A 15,988-nucleotide genomic window follows, 5' to 3' on the forward strand; every position below is an offset into this window, starting at 1 on the left:
TATTATTAACTGCAACAGGGATACTACTGGATGGATGGGTACAGAATTACTTGCTCATTCAGAATTGATTGCTGTGCATCTCCTGCAGTAGGTGGGGTCCATCTAGGAGAGAGAACTGAAGCAACTGCTTCAAACTCAAAGCGCTGGTGGGAGCAGAGGTGGGCTGGGGCCCACGTTGATGGAAACTGGATAGGGATTCAGGATTCTACCGGCGTGTAATCAACTCATCATACACACCGACAAAAGGATCTCTTGTGATTTCATGTTGTTTCTGTTCTTCCCACATATTCATTTTAACCTGATTTTACCTTTGTAAACCCACTGAGTTGGGGAGGGGGGGAAAGCAAGCACACATGCAGCATGGTCTGTCTGGCCCAGATTCCCCAGGCACAACCTTGGAGGCAGGCATGGATGGGAGGAGGGGGCAGTGTGTTGGCCCAAGGGCTTACCTCTGTCTCTGGGCTGTAGCAGTGGTAGTAGCCCCCAAGAGCTTCTGCAAGGTTCTTCAGAACAACCTGCGGGGATGGTGACAGGGTGAGCCGTCGCTAGGGCAATGCCGGTACCTTAACAAACCTTCTCCTCGTCTGAGCCTCCCAACTGAGCTTACCAACAGGAGAACTAGGTACAAGGAGAGTTGTGTTCTGGTCCACAGCTTGGGGGCCTCAAAGGCTGGCCTAGCTCACTATAGCCAATCCAAGGGAAGCCTTGGAGAATCTCGATACTTACAGGGGGCACCTGATCAGCGCATTTGTAGGTGATGATGTGGGTGATGAGGTCCCTTCCCATGGTGGACTGTTGGATGTACTCGGACAGGATTTCAGAAGGCTGATCTGGGCTGTGGAGAAGACGGAAGAAGAGAAGGTGACACCTCAGCCTGAGGACATTCCCCAGCAAAATGGTAATTCCCAAGGAACATCTACCAAACCTAATCAACCACCTGTGTCCCAGGTCACCTGTGTAAGATGCAGGGCTGAGTGGGCCACAGGCCTGGCCACCCTGGCTGCCCTGCCCCAGCATCTGTGGACAAATGGCCTGGAAACATAATCCTTCTCTCAAGCGTACGTGAAGAGTCTTGATGGTCTTTTCTCTAACAGTGGTTTGGTTCTCCAACCCCTTGATGTTATCAGCTTAGGAAAGGAGACCTACCAGCTTCCCATTATGGTCACCAGAGAATTCAGCCCCTCGGCGAAGATTTTCTTCAGGGCTTGCAGCAGATTGCTGCCTCTGTCAGGCTGAAGTTTCTTTACCCAGAGCTTGAGTTCCTGGAGGCTGGGGGAGAGGATAACAACCTAATAACTCTTACTAGGGGCCAGGCCCAGGACAGGTATGAGCTGGTATAAATCTAACAATCATTCTTTGAGGTGGATACCTTTATTCCCATTTTATAGATGAGGAAACTGAGTCTCAGAGTTAGGACTTGCCCAAGGTGATACTGTAAGCAGCTGGCAACGCTGAGATTTCAAACCAGGTGTGACTCTAGGGCCTGAGCTTCTAGAGACTCTGCTACATGGGGGTCTGGGGCTAAGCTCCTTTCCCCTCCAACTCTCCTGGGAGGCAGACCTCAGCCTGAAGCACAGAGTTAATCCCTTAACCCTAAGAGGGCTTGAAGAGAAGTCACCGAGGCTGTGTGGCTACATTCCACATGGGTTGGGATGCACACCACTCGCAACAGGGAAAATGACATAACACAGAGCTTTCTTGGTTAAATGTCTCATGTGGTACTAGTGAGACAGCCCTTCTCTTTCCATTTCTCTTTCAGTCTGACCTCCCCCTGCAAAAAAGTCCCCTCAGCTCGTTGCCAGTAAGTCTGTCTTTCATTATTATAACTGTTTGAATCTCCCTTTTAAACAAAGAGAACAAATCCCAGGCCTGGTGCCCTCTCTAGCCAATAGGTTTCAAGCTGGAATTTAATAACATTGTTTTGTCTGCTTTCATTCTATTTATTTTTATAGTGACTTTCTAATTATGGCAAGTGATACGGGCTTCTCAGTTATGGTATTGATAGTTGCCTTCAAAGTAAATATAGCATTGGTATTTTAAAAAATCAATAATAGTACAAGTAGCACAGAGTAAATAATAGTTCAAGTGGCAGGTATATGACAAAAATCACAAGGGAAGACCAGGAATAATTGCAGTTGAGGAACTCTTGGCTAGACGGTCTCAAGGTGACTTCCAGGTCTGACATTCCAGAGCTCAGGGGTTGAACAAGAGTGGAAATCACAGTAAAAAACACTCTTACCCACTGAGTACCTGCCCCATGCCAAGTACTCATTTTTCACTCATCTTCACAACAGAACTCTGTGAGAAACAGTTATCCTTGCCTCATTCTGCTAATAAGAGAGTTAAAGGACTTGTCAAGATCCCCCAGTAACTGTCAGAGCCAGGATTCAAAGTCTGTGCTGCCTGAGCCAGCACTTCTCTACCCGGAAGGACTCCTCTTTACAGCGAGTGTTGGGCAAGGGGACCTCCGTCCCAGAAACCCAAGCATGTGGTTTTCCCTGGGATCCGCTCTGGGCTTTGGAATCCAATCCTGACTCTGCCATTTTGGAAAATTTCCCTAACCTGAGTCCCAGTGTCCTCATCTGCAAAACGGGGATAGCAATCCTATCCCATGTGTTGGCTATAAATATTAAGTAAGAGAGTACATGTGAAATGCCAAGCATGGCACCTAACACATGGTGGATGATCAAGGCTATTCCCTTCATGGAAAAGAGATATCTATTTACTGGCATAAGTAAGCAGAAATTCTTACCTTCCCCCTCTCTCCACCTGCAAAAAACCCTCCAAACCAGAAACTCCCAAAGGACTAGCTAAATAAATTACAGTATATCTACACAGTGGAATACTATGCAGCTATTAAAAAGAATGAGGTTGGGGCTTCCCTGGTGGCGCAGTGGTTGAGAGTCCGCCTGCCGATACAGGGGACATGGGTTCATGCCCCAGTCCGGGAAGATCCCACATGCCACGGAGCGGCTGGGCCTGTGAGCCATGGCTGCTGAGCCTGCGCGTCGGAGCCTGTGCTCCGCAATGGGAGAGGTCACAACAGTGAGAGGCCCGCGTACCGCAAAAAAAAAAGAATGAGGTTGCTCTCTGTGTACTGAGAGAAAATGATAGTCAAGATTAGATGCAAAGCCAAGATGCAAAACAGTGTAATGTGCTCCTGATTATGTTTAAATAAGAGCGGATAAACACACGGATGCATGTATGTGCAAAGACTGTGGAAGTAGATAGAAGAAACTGCTATTGGGAGGTGAGGGGGAGCTAGGTAAGAGGAAGACTTATCTGCTATTATTTATCCTTTTATTCTGTTCCAATTTTTGAAAATGAGCATGTATTATTTTCATAATCATAAAACTACCTTGCTAGTTTTCTGGGTAAAAATGGTGTCTAGTCTTTTCATTTTGTGGTGCTCGTGGGGTGACTTTTCCAAAAGTTATTGGCTCCCTGTGTTTCTGCTTTTGTGAACTGTCTCATCTGTTGGGGGTCTTGCACTTTAATCATGCAATAAAGACACTAACACTTAGGGAGGAAGATGACCAGGTAGACATCCAGGCTAAGGCTGGGCAGTCACTCACCTGGAGGTGCTGACTTCCACCGGGCTGGGCCACAAGGTGCCAGTGGTGGAACCAAAGGACAGGACGTACAACTTCTCCTTGTGGCTCAGCTGCTCATCAATGAGGCTCTGGTGGGCAAAAGGACATCACTGGCTTCCAGAGCCACAGGCCACGTGGAGCCTGGCTCCACCTCTCACTCTGTGGCTGGGCCCTCTGGGCTGGGGTGTGAGTCGTGCTGAAACAGGGTCGCTTAAGGCCCAGCTTAGTAGCCCCACGTTGACATTTGCTTGCTGCCCATCCCAGCCTGCTCCTGGCTGTGCGTGGCAGGTATGGGGCCTGGGTGGTCAGCCCGCGGCTTGGCGGGCCACTCCGGGAGCTGGTCCCTCACTCCTGCTGACCGCAGACCACGTGCTCTTATGCTGCAGCTGCTGTGCACTTAGGTCACAGGTGCAGTGGGATGAGCACCCACCTCAGCGTGTGCTGTGGTTGCACCCTCAGCACTTCACTGTGGCACCCAGGGAGGAGAACGGAGGTCGGGGGCAGAGGTTTCTGTCCCGGGCGTGTGAGTTGGGGATAGAGCGACGGGTGCAGGGCCAACCCATTGGATGCTCTCAGGCTCAACCTGGTGAGTATCCAACAATAAGATAACTCATTCCTCTTCTTCCCGGCCAACTACAAACTTCACCTGTTACTGCCAACACGAGCCTTGCCCTGGCTAAGACTGAACCAGCCCAGCTGGGGGATCTTTGGAAACCGGGCCCTGGGACCTGTCAGGAAGAGGGCCCTGCACTGACACCTGTTCCCTGACACCTGCTGAGACCAGGAACAAGGGACAAGTCTGGAAACTGGCCCATGTTGATCCCTCTAAAGGGTCCTGGGACCAGCTGTTGCTGCTAAGGTCTCATTCAAAGCTCTAGAGGTTCCTCTAGGAAAACAGACCCTCCATAACACTTCACAGAGACTACAGAGGATTTTTTCGATGCCAGACTCTGTACCGAGCACTTAATTTGCATGAACTCCTTTTGTCCTCTGGTGACCCTGTGAGGTGGCGACTGTCATCATTCCTGTTTTACAGATGAGGTAACACAGTCACACAGCCGAGAAGTGGTGGAGGTGCCTGGGATGTGACCCTAGAGTTCTTAGCTTCTGAGTTACAGCCAAAGCAAGCAGGATAGCTCCTTGTCTGGAAAAGGCCGGAAGCCCGTGCTGTGCTGAGGTCAGCCCAACTGATTACTGCCTGCGTGCCCTCCTTCCGGGCTCTTGAGACAAAGTCAGGTTAGCAGGGACTGCTGTGGTGTGAATACTAGAAGCTCACACCGCAGCTGAGAAAGACTCTGAGGTTGGGTTTTGCAGAACTCAACATATATTTTTTTTAACTGTAGGTGCTAATTAAGTGTGAACTGTTCTTTGCAAAACACTCCATTTTGCACTTGCTATAAACAAAGTCCATTAGCAAGCTCACAAGGGGAGGGTGGGGTGGCGGTGCCAGTTCCAGGTCCTTCTCTGTGCCAGAGAGACTTACCATGAGGTCACTTTGGAACTCCTCCTTCTGAGGGCCACTGCTGACAGCTGACACATCAATGAGGACACCGACTCTGGTCCCCTTGATGAGGCCAAATGCCTAAAACCAAAGAGGGCGTGCGGAAACAACCAGCACAGCTCTGTGCTTCTACAAACCTTTTACTGGGCAGCTCTGTGTAGCAGACGTTCAAGCGCTCCCCGACCTCAACAAGAAGCTGTAGAAGGAAGACCCATTTTATAGAAGAATGCTGCAACTACTGAAGCCCGTGCGCCTAGAGCCCGTGCTCCGCAACAAGAGAAGTCGCCGCAATGAGAAGTCTGTGCACCGCAACGAAGAGTAGCCCCCGCTCGCCGCAACTAGAGAAAGCCCGCGCGCAGCAACAAAGACCCAACGCAGCCAAAAATAAAATAAATAAATTTAAAACAAACAAACATGCATTCCCTTAAACCTAGCCATTGAAATTCTAGAAACTCATCCCATAGAAATAACTGGAAAAGTAAATAAGAGGGAATTGGAGCCCAGTGATGCCAGATAGTCCCAGTTTTTCAAGAGAAGACTGAAAGCAGACATAAAAGTGAAATATCAAGATTTTTAAATCTTGACAACTGATTCAAAAAATAAAACTATGGAGGCAAAGAAAAACGTGGTTGTAGGGCCAGATCTGCCTGCGTGCCACCGGTTAATAACCCCTGCTTTTATCCTCTGCAGATATGGAAACGGACACCCAGAGAAGTGAGGCCTTGCTGACAGCAGAGTCGGGAACTGGGCCCAGTGATGGACTATGCATCACCCCAGGTGCCCCAGCACGCAGAAGAGTCATGAGCTGGTTTACAGGTGATTGCTTCCCTGGAATCCAATCGGGGCTTGTTTTCTGGCTCCGCAGTAACTCCATCAGAAAGGGGTAAGGGGAGGAAGGACCCAACCAGCAATCCCCTCCCCCTTTGTCAGAAGTGCCAGGACAGGTGTGATGTGGGTAGGCAGGTGAGAGCGACATTCCCTGAATGGGTGTTTGTGGAGTAGGTGAGGATTTCACCCCTCTCAGTTCTCTCTGCCTGTGTTACCACGTGCAACCAGAGGGGGGCATGCCACAGCTGGAGATGTGCATTTGCTGACCTGTCTAAGCAACTGAAGATGGTTCTGGATCTGAGATGTAGACTACACCCTGGAATCGGCCTGGGTAGTAGAGGTGGGGCTTGGGGGTGGGGAGCATGGATTTCAGCATCTTGCCTGTCCCAGGGTTTAAGAAAAGAGTTGAGGATTGCCTAAGGTGAAAGCAAATGGTGGGCCAGAAAAGCATCAGTGGAAGAATATAGGCTAAAACAAATAAGAAAGCAAAATAAAGGTTAATTTGCCCATGATCACTCTTCTACTCTTTGGGTCTGAGGAAAACATTTAATCAAACTTTCAAAAGTTATGTCCAGATGATCAGCCTTAATCATAAATCTCATTAGGAGTCTGAGATGAAACGGTCCAGGGGCTTTCTGCTGTTCTCACCCAGGATCCGTTTCCTCTTCTGGTAACAGCACTCTGGCTTTCCATGTGCAGCCATCTGTCTCCCTTTTCTCAGTCCATGAGGTTTGGGGGGGCTCACCCAGTCTCCCCCAACTTCCCTCACCCCCTGTCTTTCCCCAGGTGTGAGCACTAGTTCCAGGCCCAATCAGTTAGTGTATCTCATCCTCTTGGTTATGGTGATTGGTCTAAACTGGTCCAGAGAGTGTCAATCCCAGGACTTGGGAGGGCATACTGGGAAAGCAAGGTGAGATCCTTTTTGACATGTCACTTTAGTTGGTGACATGTAAGCTTAGAGCTGCTGGTGACCATCTTCCCAAGACTGGGGAGAGCCTTCCCGAGAGTAAAACCAACCCAGGGGAAAGCAGAGCTCAGAGACAAAGAATGACATCATTTGAACCCCCGGATACAGCTGCGTTTGAGTTTTTCATTTCTGTAGGTCTAGAAATTCCCTTTTTAGCTTTGGCTAATGTAAATTGGAGGTCTAGCACTTGCATCTGAAAGGGTTCTAACAAGTACAGGTGGAATGAGTGAAAGGGGGCAAAGAATGAAATCTATTACCTTCTTGCTGTTTTCTGTGAGCCACTGAATTCTCTGTTGATAGAGTTCAATAGCTCTGTCAAAACACCAGGAAAACTTGTCACCCAAGGTCAGCTTCATCACTGAGCAAAACAGCCACTTACATACATGGAAGGAAAGTGTGGATGGGACTTTCTTTCTCTTAATGTGTCTAAGGCATTGGGAGAATATAAGGCAAAATCTAGCAAAGAGAAAACAGAAGGTCTTTGTTTTCTGGGATAAAGGATGGAGGGGATTGTGAAAGGGATCAAGTGTGTGTGGGGTCCTTTTGCTGATGCAATGTTCAGTATAAAAGGCTGTGGTTTGGTGGAACTAGGTGGGCTTCGAGTGAGGGCCAGTCTATGGAGGATGGGGGGGGCGTTCTCATGAGGAAGGTGGAAGAACATTCTTGCTCTTCTCAAATCTGTGTCTTCTCAGGTGAGACTTCCTAGTCACCTGGACATGATCATAAATGCACAGGTGAGGCAACTCAGCAGCAATTTCTCAGTGGACTGATGAACAAAAACTTAGTTTTTGACTAGTAAGTGGCCAGGGGAATTTCTTGAGTTTCCCTTATTGCAAAGTATTCCAGGGGCTGTTTGGAGACCAGCCTGTAACAGGCACTCAAGTTAAGGACTCAGCCATGTGAATTTAACTGAATTGCCCTCTCTGAGGCAGGTGGGATTTGGGGGCCCAGAGAAGGGCAGGGAAGGCCTTTGGATATAAACTCATGGGCATGGGGCAGTGGGCAGAGTCATAAGGCATGCATGAGTGTGGGTGCAGGTAAGGGCATGGGCAGGTAATGAGACGAGCTTGTCTTTGAGATCCAGTTCTGCTGTTTACTAGCTGTGTGACCTTGGACAAGTGTGGTAGACTCCACAGCTTCATCAGCTCCAACATGAAGATAATAAGACTTTATCCAAGTCAATTTGCCAAAAGTTAGTTTACTGAAAACCAACTCTCTGAAAATCAATTTGCCAAATGACCAATTAACTGAAGAGACCTGAAACATTCCTTAAATTGCTGGATTCACAATTAAAACCAATCAACCAAAATATTGCAGAAATCTTTAAAATCTGTTTAACCTTCCAACCCAATAAAATGTTATAAAAGTTACAGTTAAAATGTTCTGATAGGGCTTCCCTGGTGGCGCAGTGGTTGAGAGTCCGCCTGCCAATGCAGGGCACAGGGGTTCGAGCCCTGGTCCGGGAGGATCCCACATGCCGCAGAGCGGCTAAGCCCGTGTGCCACAGCTGCTGACCCTGCGCTCTGGAGCCCGCGAGCCACAACTGCTGAAGCCCGAGAGCCACAACTACTGAAGTCTGCGTGCCTAGAGCCCGTGCTCCACAACAGGAGAGGCCACAACAATGAGAAGCCCGTGCACCGCGACGAAGAGTAGCCCCAGCTCGTCGCAACTACAGAAAGCCTGCGCACAGCCATGAAGACCGAACACAGCCAAAAATAAAAAAATAAAATAAAATAAATAAATTTAAAAAAAAAAAAAAAAAAATGTTCTGATAAATTTGGCAAATTGGTTATTTAGTAATTGACTTCTGGTTAACAGTCTTGAGAGTAACACTATATTTTGAGTTGTTGTGAGGATTAAATAAGATAATGTGTGCAGCCCTTAGCAGAATTCCTGACACATTAAGAAATGTTGGCTATTAATTATTATTCTAACATTTTAAGAAACCTCAGGCAAGCAGTAATCATGGCCCATAGATTGCTACACCGGGGATGGATGGTGACGTCAAAAATCTGGTTTGGGGGAATTCCCTGGCGGTCCAGTAGTCAGGACCCCTCACTTTCACTGCCAAGGGCCAGGGTTCGATCCCTGGTTGGGGAACTTGGATCCCACAAGCCTCTTGGTGTGGCCAAATAAATAAATAAATAAACCAAAGAGAAGCTTTAAAAAAAAAATCTGGTTTGGAAGTGGGGAGCCTGAATATTTTTGACATACATCTGTAAAAGTATGAACCCAGGGGCTTCCCTGGTGGCGCAGTGGTTGAGAGTCCGCCTGCCGATGGAGGGGACACGGGTTTGTGCCCCGGTCCGGGAAGGTCCCACATGCCGCGGAGCGGCGGGGCCCGTGAGCCATGGCCGCTGAGCCTGCGCGTCCGGTGTCTGTGCTCTGCAATGGGAGAGGCCACAACAGTGAGAGGCCCGCGTACCGAAAAAAAAAAAAAAAAAAGTATGAACCCAATCAATCTGTCATCGAAAGTGGTCACTCTTAACTATTACACATCAGATGAGGCTGTGAGGTTTGATGTGTTCATCCAAAGGGACCATGGATTTTAAAAGGCCGAGAAAAACTGATATGGTCCAACCTCTTTATTTGCAAAAACAGGAAGCTGGGGCTAGAAGCGGGAAGAAGCCTGCCCAGGTCCCACAGAGACTGTCGTTTGAACAAAGTCATTTTCAGGCTGCCGAAACCAGGTACTTTGTGAGCTCTTGGGTTGTTGGGAAGACACTGAAAAACATACTTACTCAGAAAGCTTGGATTCGAATTGGTGGACGGTCTGGGTGGAGATGTGCATTTTCCTCGTGACACTGCTACCCTCCTTCCTGAAGAAGAAAAGTCTTATGAAAGGGTCTCTTGGGCTCGGGGGATGGACGTGTCTTGCAGGCTTGGGGGGAGAGGGGAATGGCTGCAGACTTACAGCATGGCTGTGCCCTGGCTTATCAGGTCAGCCAAGGTGAGTTTCCTAGACTTTAAATTGTGTGTTAAAAGCCAATCATCTTCTGAATCCTCCCTGGCTGAAGGCAGCTGGGTCTCATAGCCCTGCAGCCTCTGCAAGACAGAAGCCAGAGTCAGACAGAAACCAGTGGAAAGAGAGGGTGAAGCTGAGGATGTTTTAGGTTCCCTCCATGTGGACCCCTAAGGGGTGCCAGCCTGACCGGTCCCACCCGAGAGCAGTCTGTTTAAGAACTCGCCTTGCTGAGGCAACAGACAAATGTGGAGGCCTGTGCTCTGGGCCAGTTGCCCGGAAATACCCGTTCCCATCCCTCACCTCATCCCCAGTATGTGTCTAGAGGAGTCAAGCGCCACTCGCCACATCCTGCCTTGTGAGAGACTAAATACACAAACACACAGTGGCTAGACCCTGTATGACAGCAGAACTCCGAACCACATGTGTAGCAACCAGACCATGGAGCCAGACCACAACCTCTGCAGCAATCGGACCGGGAAGTCAGGGCTCTGGCAGTGACTGCCAGCTTGCCTACTTTTCATCCCCTTTTCAGCTCAGGACCAACCAGAGAAAACCAAACATGCCCCCAAATCAGTCACAGGAGACGCCGGCTTCTAGTTAGTCCGCCCCTGGCTTCCTTCAGGGTACACCTGAAGCTTTCCCTTTTTTTCACCATAAAGCTTTCCTTCTTCCCTGCCAACCTTTGAGTCTCTGTCAAACGCAAGTGATGGTGGCGTCTTTGTTTATTTCTGTATTTTCATTCCCTGCGTCCTTTCAGGTATATGAGTTCTGCCTCCCTCTCAGTCTGAGGGATCCTCCACAAACATTTGTTGACTGATGGAAGAGGGAATGGGTTTCCCTGTCCATTCCAGAGGCCAGAAACAGGAGCAGTGGGTAAAAGTTTTAGAGGAAGAATTTCCGAGCCATCACAGGAGTCTGGCCATGAAATGAACAAGCCCCCTTGCTTGTGCTGAGTGACACCAGTGTCACTTACATAGCACTAAGCTCAGGACGTGGGTGGTGGCCTTGGTGATGGAGCTGAAGTCGTTCACAGCAAGGATTCAACATTGGTGATACAGTCTGAGAGCCAGAAGGTGGAGAGAGCTGACCTAAGACTCTGAGCCCACTTGGCCTTGTTCTGAGCCCTGCTTTGAACTAGGCACTGTCCCTGGTCCTAGGGCTACTGTGTGAACAAGATAGAAATGTTCTCGCCTTCTCGGAGCTCACATTCTAGTGTGGATAGATGGTCAGTAAAGAAAAGCAAAATCAATGTCCATAATTTCAGCAAGGAGCAACTGTATTAAGAAAGTGGGGCAGGGCAATGTTATAGAAAATGGCTCGGGTGGAGATGGGGAGGTCACTTTAGCTGAGATGGGGGGTTGGGGAGGCCCCTCTGAGCTGTGATCTGTAGGTGCAGGAGGAGGCAGCCCTGTGTGTCTCTGGGCGCGCACAGTCCAGGCAGAGGTGGGCTTGGGGGCAGGGGCAGAGTGCTGGAAGAACAGAAAGGTGGCCACGGTGGTTGGAGGGCAGCAAATGCAGGGTAAGCGTGACGTGAGAAGAGGCTGGAAAGGTGTGCAAGGCCTGGAGCAGACAGGGATGCTGCAAGAGCTTCCAGCACGGCCGCCATTGTCTGTGTGAATCAGCGGGCCTTACAGGTTGCCAGGGTTGGCTGTGACTCAGGGTGTGGGACACGGCCTCACAAGGGGAGAGGCCGGCTCAGTCCCACAGTGAGAGAAACCACCCTGCAGCGTCCAGTGACTGTGGAAAGGGCCTGCGCACTGCTTAGCCCACCGCGGCCCCTGACTACACCCAAAGATGGCTTTGCCTGTCTCCTGTGTGCCTGCTTGAACCCTGGGTGGGTACTGCTTGGGCTTGTCTTTGTCAGGCTCTCCCTGTAGACGGTGAGGTGATAGACAAGGGGTTGAAATTATCTGCTTTGGCTGACGGAGCTGCATTAGACAGGATTAGATCAGACAGAGGATTCGGAAGGAGGAAAGGGCAGAGGAAGAGAGGGAGGGGAGAAGGGAGTGCAGTCCTGGGCCCCCCACTTACTAGCTTTGTGATGCTGGGCAAGCCCCGTGTCTCTTTCTCCACCTGTAAGATGGGCGTGTGACGCTAAGATCTAGAGTGTGGCCTCAAGTGCTGCTGCATAAACGGTTCTTAACAGTGATTCTTGTTTCCCCTCAGGTTGGGTCAGAAACAGAAGGTAACAAACAAACAAAGGCAATGAAAATAAACTGCTGCTATCATATTCCAGCTAGATAGTATTGGATGCCGTAAGTTCTGTGCCTGAGACCTTCTCACCCTCTGTTTCAAAAGGAAATTAGCAAGTGTTTAAGAAGTGTGAAAACACGAATAATTAGAGCAAACTCTTAATAGTGCTTATTATGTGACAAGCACTTTCCGTATATTAACTTATTTACATCTACAAAATAGGGTCCATCGTTATTAACTTAATTTTACTGACAAGGGTGCTGAAGTATTGAGAATTAAGCAATTTGTCCAGTCACACAGCTAGTTAGTGGTGGAGCTGGGATTCAAACCCAAGCAGTATAGCTTGAGCCATGCTCATAATCACGATACTATATTGCCTTTAAATTACCACCAAACTGTGACTATCTTTGTGAAGGATCGAGAGAGAACTGACTGAAAAGACAACTTTCTCAGTATGTGATTCTTTGCTAATTAATGTCCTGCCCCAGAACAGCACCACCTATAAACTTAGCCCCAGCCGCTCGCTTAGGAAAATGCTGCTCTGCAGCACATAAACACTAGGTGTCACTCTTCTCATCTTTCAGGACAACCACCTCCCTTTGGTAACACTGAACCTGGTAGACTTCTAATTCACCTCTCTTGCATTTGAAATGATCTATCACTTTTTTTTTTTTTTTTTTTTTTTTGCGGTACGCGGGCCTCTGACTGCTGCGGACTCTCCCGTTGCGGAGCACAGGCTCTGGACGCGCAGGCCCAGCGGCCATGGCTCACGGGCCCAGCCGCTCCGCGGCATGTGGGATCCTCCCGGACCAGGCCACGAACCCATGTCCCCTGCATCGGCAGGAGGACTCTCAACCACTGCGCCACCAGGGAAGTCCCATCACTTTTTAGGACATGGATTTTATATTATTAATATTTGAAGAGCCACCATTAAACACATGATGGATTTTGACTGTAGGACATACTGATTATATACTGAAGGATGTGCTTTACATACAGAAGAATAAGATCTTTGTGCTGGGGCAATCCTTTCCCTCTTTCCCACTGCTATTTATTTGTGAAGCAAAGGAGGCCCCAGTTGTGGCTGATAAATAAGAGTGGTCCTTGTACACCTGGAAAGTCGTGTATTTGATAAGAAATTAGGTGAAATAAAGACTCATAGTATCAACATCTAAAGTCATTGAAAGAATCCTTCAGAATTTCCAGACTCTATTGACATTTGCTCATTTCCTTTTAATTAAACTTGCTTTCCCCTAAGTGCCAATACTGGAGAAAAGTAAAACACAACTATTTTCCTGATTTTTAATTGCTAGCATTAAAACTGTATTGTTTTTGACTGATTATCATTTCAAAGGACCATTGCTAAACTGTAGTGTAGAATAGGTAGACGGTTATGGGCCAGGCTTGCACGGACAACCCCTGATGACAATAGTTTCTATAGTAGAGTGAATTGCGAGTTCTAGACAATCCACTCACCACGACGGGAAGAGAGCTCATCAACACATTGAGAGTCAGCCTAAGACCACAGTTCTGGTTATTCTAGAGGTTAATTCTCCTGCCATAACGTTCTCACTCCAATGGCACTTCCTGAAACTGATTTTTGGATCTAGATTTTAGGGAATCCTACAAGAAAAACAAATCTCAGGAAGGAGAATCTTAGAATTAAATTCCTTAGTCTTCAAGCTTTGATAACAAGGACAGTGTCTTCACATCCCCCTGAATATTTAATGATACTGCCAAGAAGGCTATACAGTTTCTATAAACAGCATAGAGATACTTCAGTCATTTCTAAAGGCAGGGGATCAGAGATGAGTGTGTAACTAATCCTTTTCAGTCCTGAGATCTTACGTGAAGAAAGAAATACCCAGAGTTTAACACACTCTGCTGCATTCCCAGACTATGATTTGTAAGCACTGGCACTCAGTTAAAGCACTATGGTTTTTACCAGTAAGTCCTGTGTCTGGTTACTATGTATAACCAGTAGTCCATTGTCTAGCTTTTGGCCATGTTCATTGATATTCTTCTGGTTCAATTGCTTCTTTGGATCTCTGTCATTGTTTCTCCTCATGCTAAAAAACACAAAGTAATTTGATTAATGCCCCAGCACCAGACATTGACTCCACGTTGTCAGGGCCTCCAGAAACATTTTACTTCTGTGTAGTAACTGGGAAAATTTCCTGTGTAGATCCCGATAAAATGTGGACTCCAGGTTCATAAGACATTTTATTCTATTGTTTTGGTAGTTAGGTAACTGAAGCCCTCAGGTATAAGATGATGCATCGACCATTTACCCAGTCTCACTTAAAGGCAGGTATTTCCCCCTCAACTCCCGTGAAAAAAATATTGTTGTTGTTGTTTTCATTTGGAAAGTCAGAGAAGATGCTTACCAATGATTTTCCAGAAACTTATTATCTTGACCATGGAAGATATGACTAGTTTGTGTGGCCATTATAAAAACACCCAATGCTTATTTTCCTAAGGAGGAAAAGAATACCAGAAAAGAAAAAGGTAAGTGCAGCATATAGACAACAGCTCAACTGTTCTTTCATTCATTCATTCAATAAATACTTATTGAACACATACTAGGTATCAGGCTTTGTGTTAGATGCTGAGGATACAACAGTGAACAAGATAACAAAGGTTTCTCAACTTCAGCACTTTCGACATTTTGGACGAGCTAATGCTTTGTCGTGAGGCTCTTCTGTGCATTGAAGGATGCTTAGCAGCATGCCTGGCCTCTACCTATCAGAAGCCAGTAGCAACCCTGCCCCCCTGCAAGTTTTAACAACCAAAAACGTCTCTAAACATTGCTTAATGTCTCCTGGGGAGCACAACTGTCCCCAGTTGACAATCACTGAGCTAGGCATCATCCTTGTCCTCCCAGAGGGGGAGAGTGATGTAAATACCGTAATAACAAATTGTGGAAAGTACTGGGAAGGAAGTAAACAGGGTGATATGATAGTAATCAGGAAAGGAGTCTGCTTTGCATAGGTCAGGTGATCAGTGAAGGTGTCTTTTGAGCTTAGACCTTATTTTTTTAAATATAAAGTATTTTATTTTATTTTTATTAATTATTTATTTACTTTTGGCTGCATTGGGTCTTTGTTGCTGTGCGCAGGATTCCTCTAGTTGGCAGCAAGCAAAGACCCAACGCAGCCAAAAATAAATAAATAAATAAATAAGTAAACCAACACCCCACCCCCCGCCCAAATCCAGGGAATTCCCTGGTGGTCCAGTGGTTAGGACGCCACACTCTCACTGCTGAGGGTCATGTTCAATCCCTGGTTGGGGAACTAACATCCCACAAGCTGCACCATGCAGCCAAAACCCCCAACAAATCCAAGGTCACACCCCCTCTTCTCCCTCCTGCTTAAAGCTGTTCAAAGCCTTCCCTTTATTTCTAGGATAAAGACTAAGATCCTTAAGATAGCATTTGAGGCTCACAAGCTCTGGCTGCTGCCCACCTACCTCTCCAGCTTTCCCACTCCACCACTGCTCGCTGCTTCAGTGTTCGACAGCCCCATTCCCCCTCAGTTCCTAGAATGCTGTACAGTTCCTTTAATGGCAGGGCCTTTTCATGTGCTGGCTTTGCTCTGGAACATTCTCCTCCCCTCCCCCCAACCACACTCATCCTTGACATTTCAGCTCAAATGTTACTTCCTCTAGGAAGTCTTCCCTACCATCCCACTCTATTCCAGGTTCCTTTGTGTTATGTAAACTGTCATAGAACTGTGCTCCTTTCTTTAAAAGTAATTATCTTAATTTAGAATAATACATTTATTAGTGTGATTGTTAAGAACTGGCATCTTTCTCCCGTTAGACTGTAAGTTATGTGAGAGCAGGGACTGGCAGACAGTAAATATTCTGAGGAGGGGAGATAAACCTCAGTTCCTGAAGAATTGACTTCACTTTCTGCTCTTGGGTTCCGTGAGATACTTGTT

General features: G+C 47.5%; 1 protein-coding gene across 1 annotated transcript in view; it reads right to left on the minus strand.

Moving 5' to 3' along the window:
• VWA3A (von Willebrand factor A domain containing 3A) overlaps positions 1 to 15,988 on the minus strand; it is a 50,178-nt gene that overhangs the window by 31,536 nt on the left and 2,654 nt on the right. Inside the window, 11 exon segments of the mRNA XM_081256441.1 lie at positions 450 to 515; positions 727 to 835; positions 1,147 to 1,269; positions 3,576 to 3,682; positions 5,077 to 5,175; positions 7,147 to 7,201; positions 9,631 to 9,708; positions 9,804 to 9,934; positions 13,993 to 14,116; positions 14,435 to 14,502; positions 14,504 to 14,522. Coding sequence (XP_081112567.1) covers positions 450 to 515; positions 727 to 835; positions 1,147 to 1,269; positions 3,576 to 3,682; positions 5,077 to 5,175; positions 7,147 to 7,201; positions 9,631 to 9,708; positions 9,804 to 9,934; positions 13,993 to 14,116; positions 14,435 to 14,502; positions 14,504 to 14,522 — 979 coding nt within the window.

Source organism: Mesoplodon bidens (assembly GCF_964165515.1).
Source record: "Mesoplodon bidens genome assembly, chromosome: 15".
NCBI lineage: Eukaryota > Metazoa > Chordata > Mammalia > Artiodactyla > Ziphiidae > Mesoplodon > Mesoplodon bidens.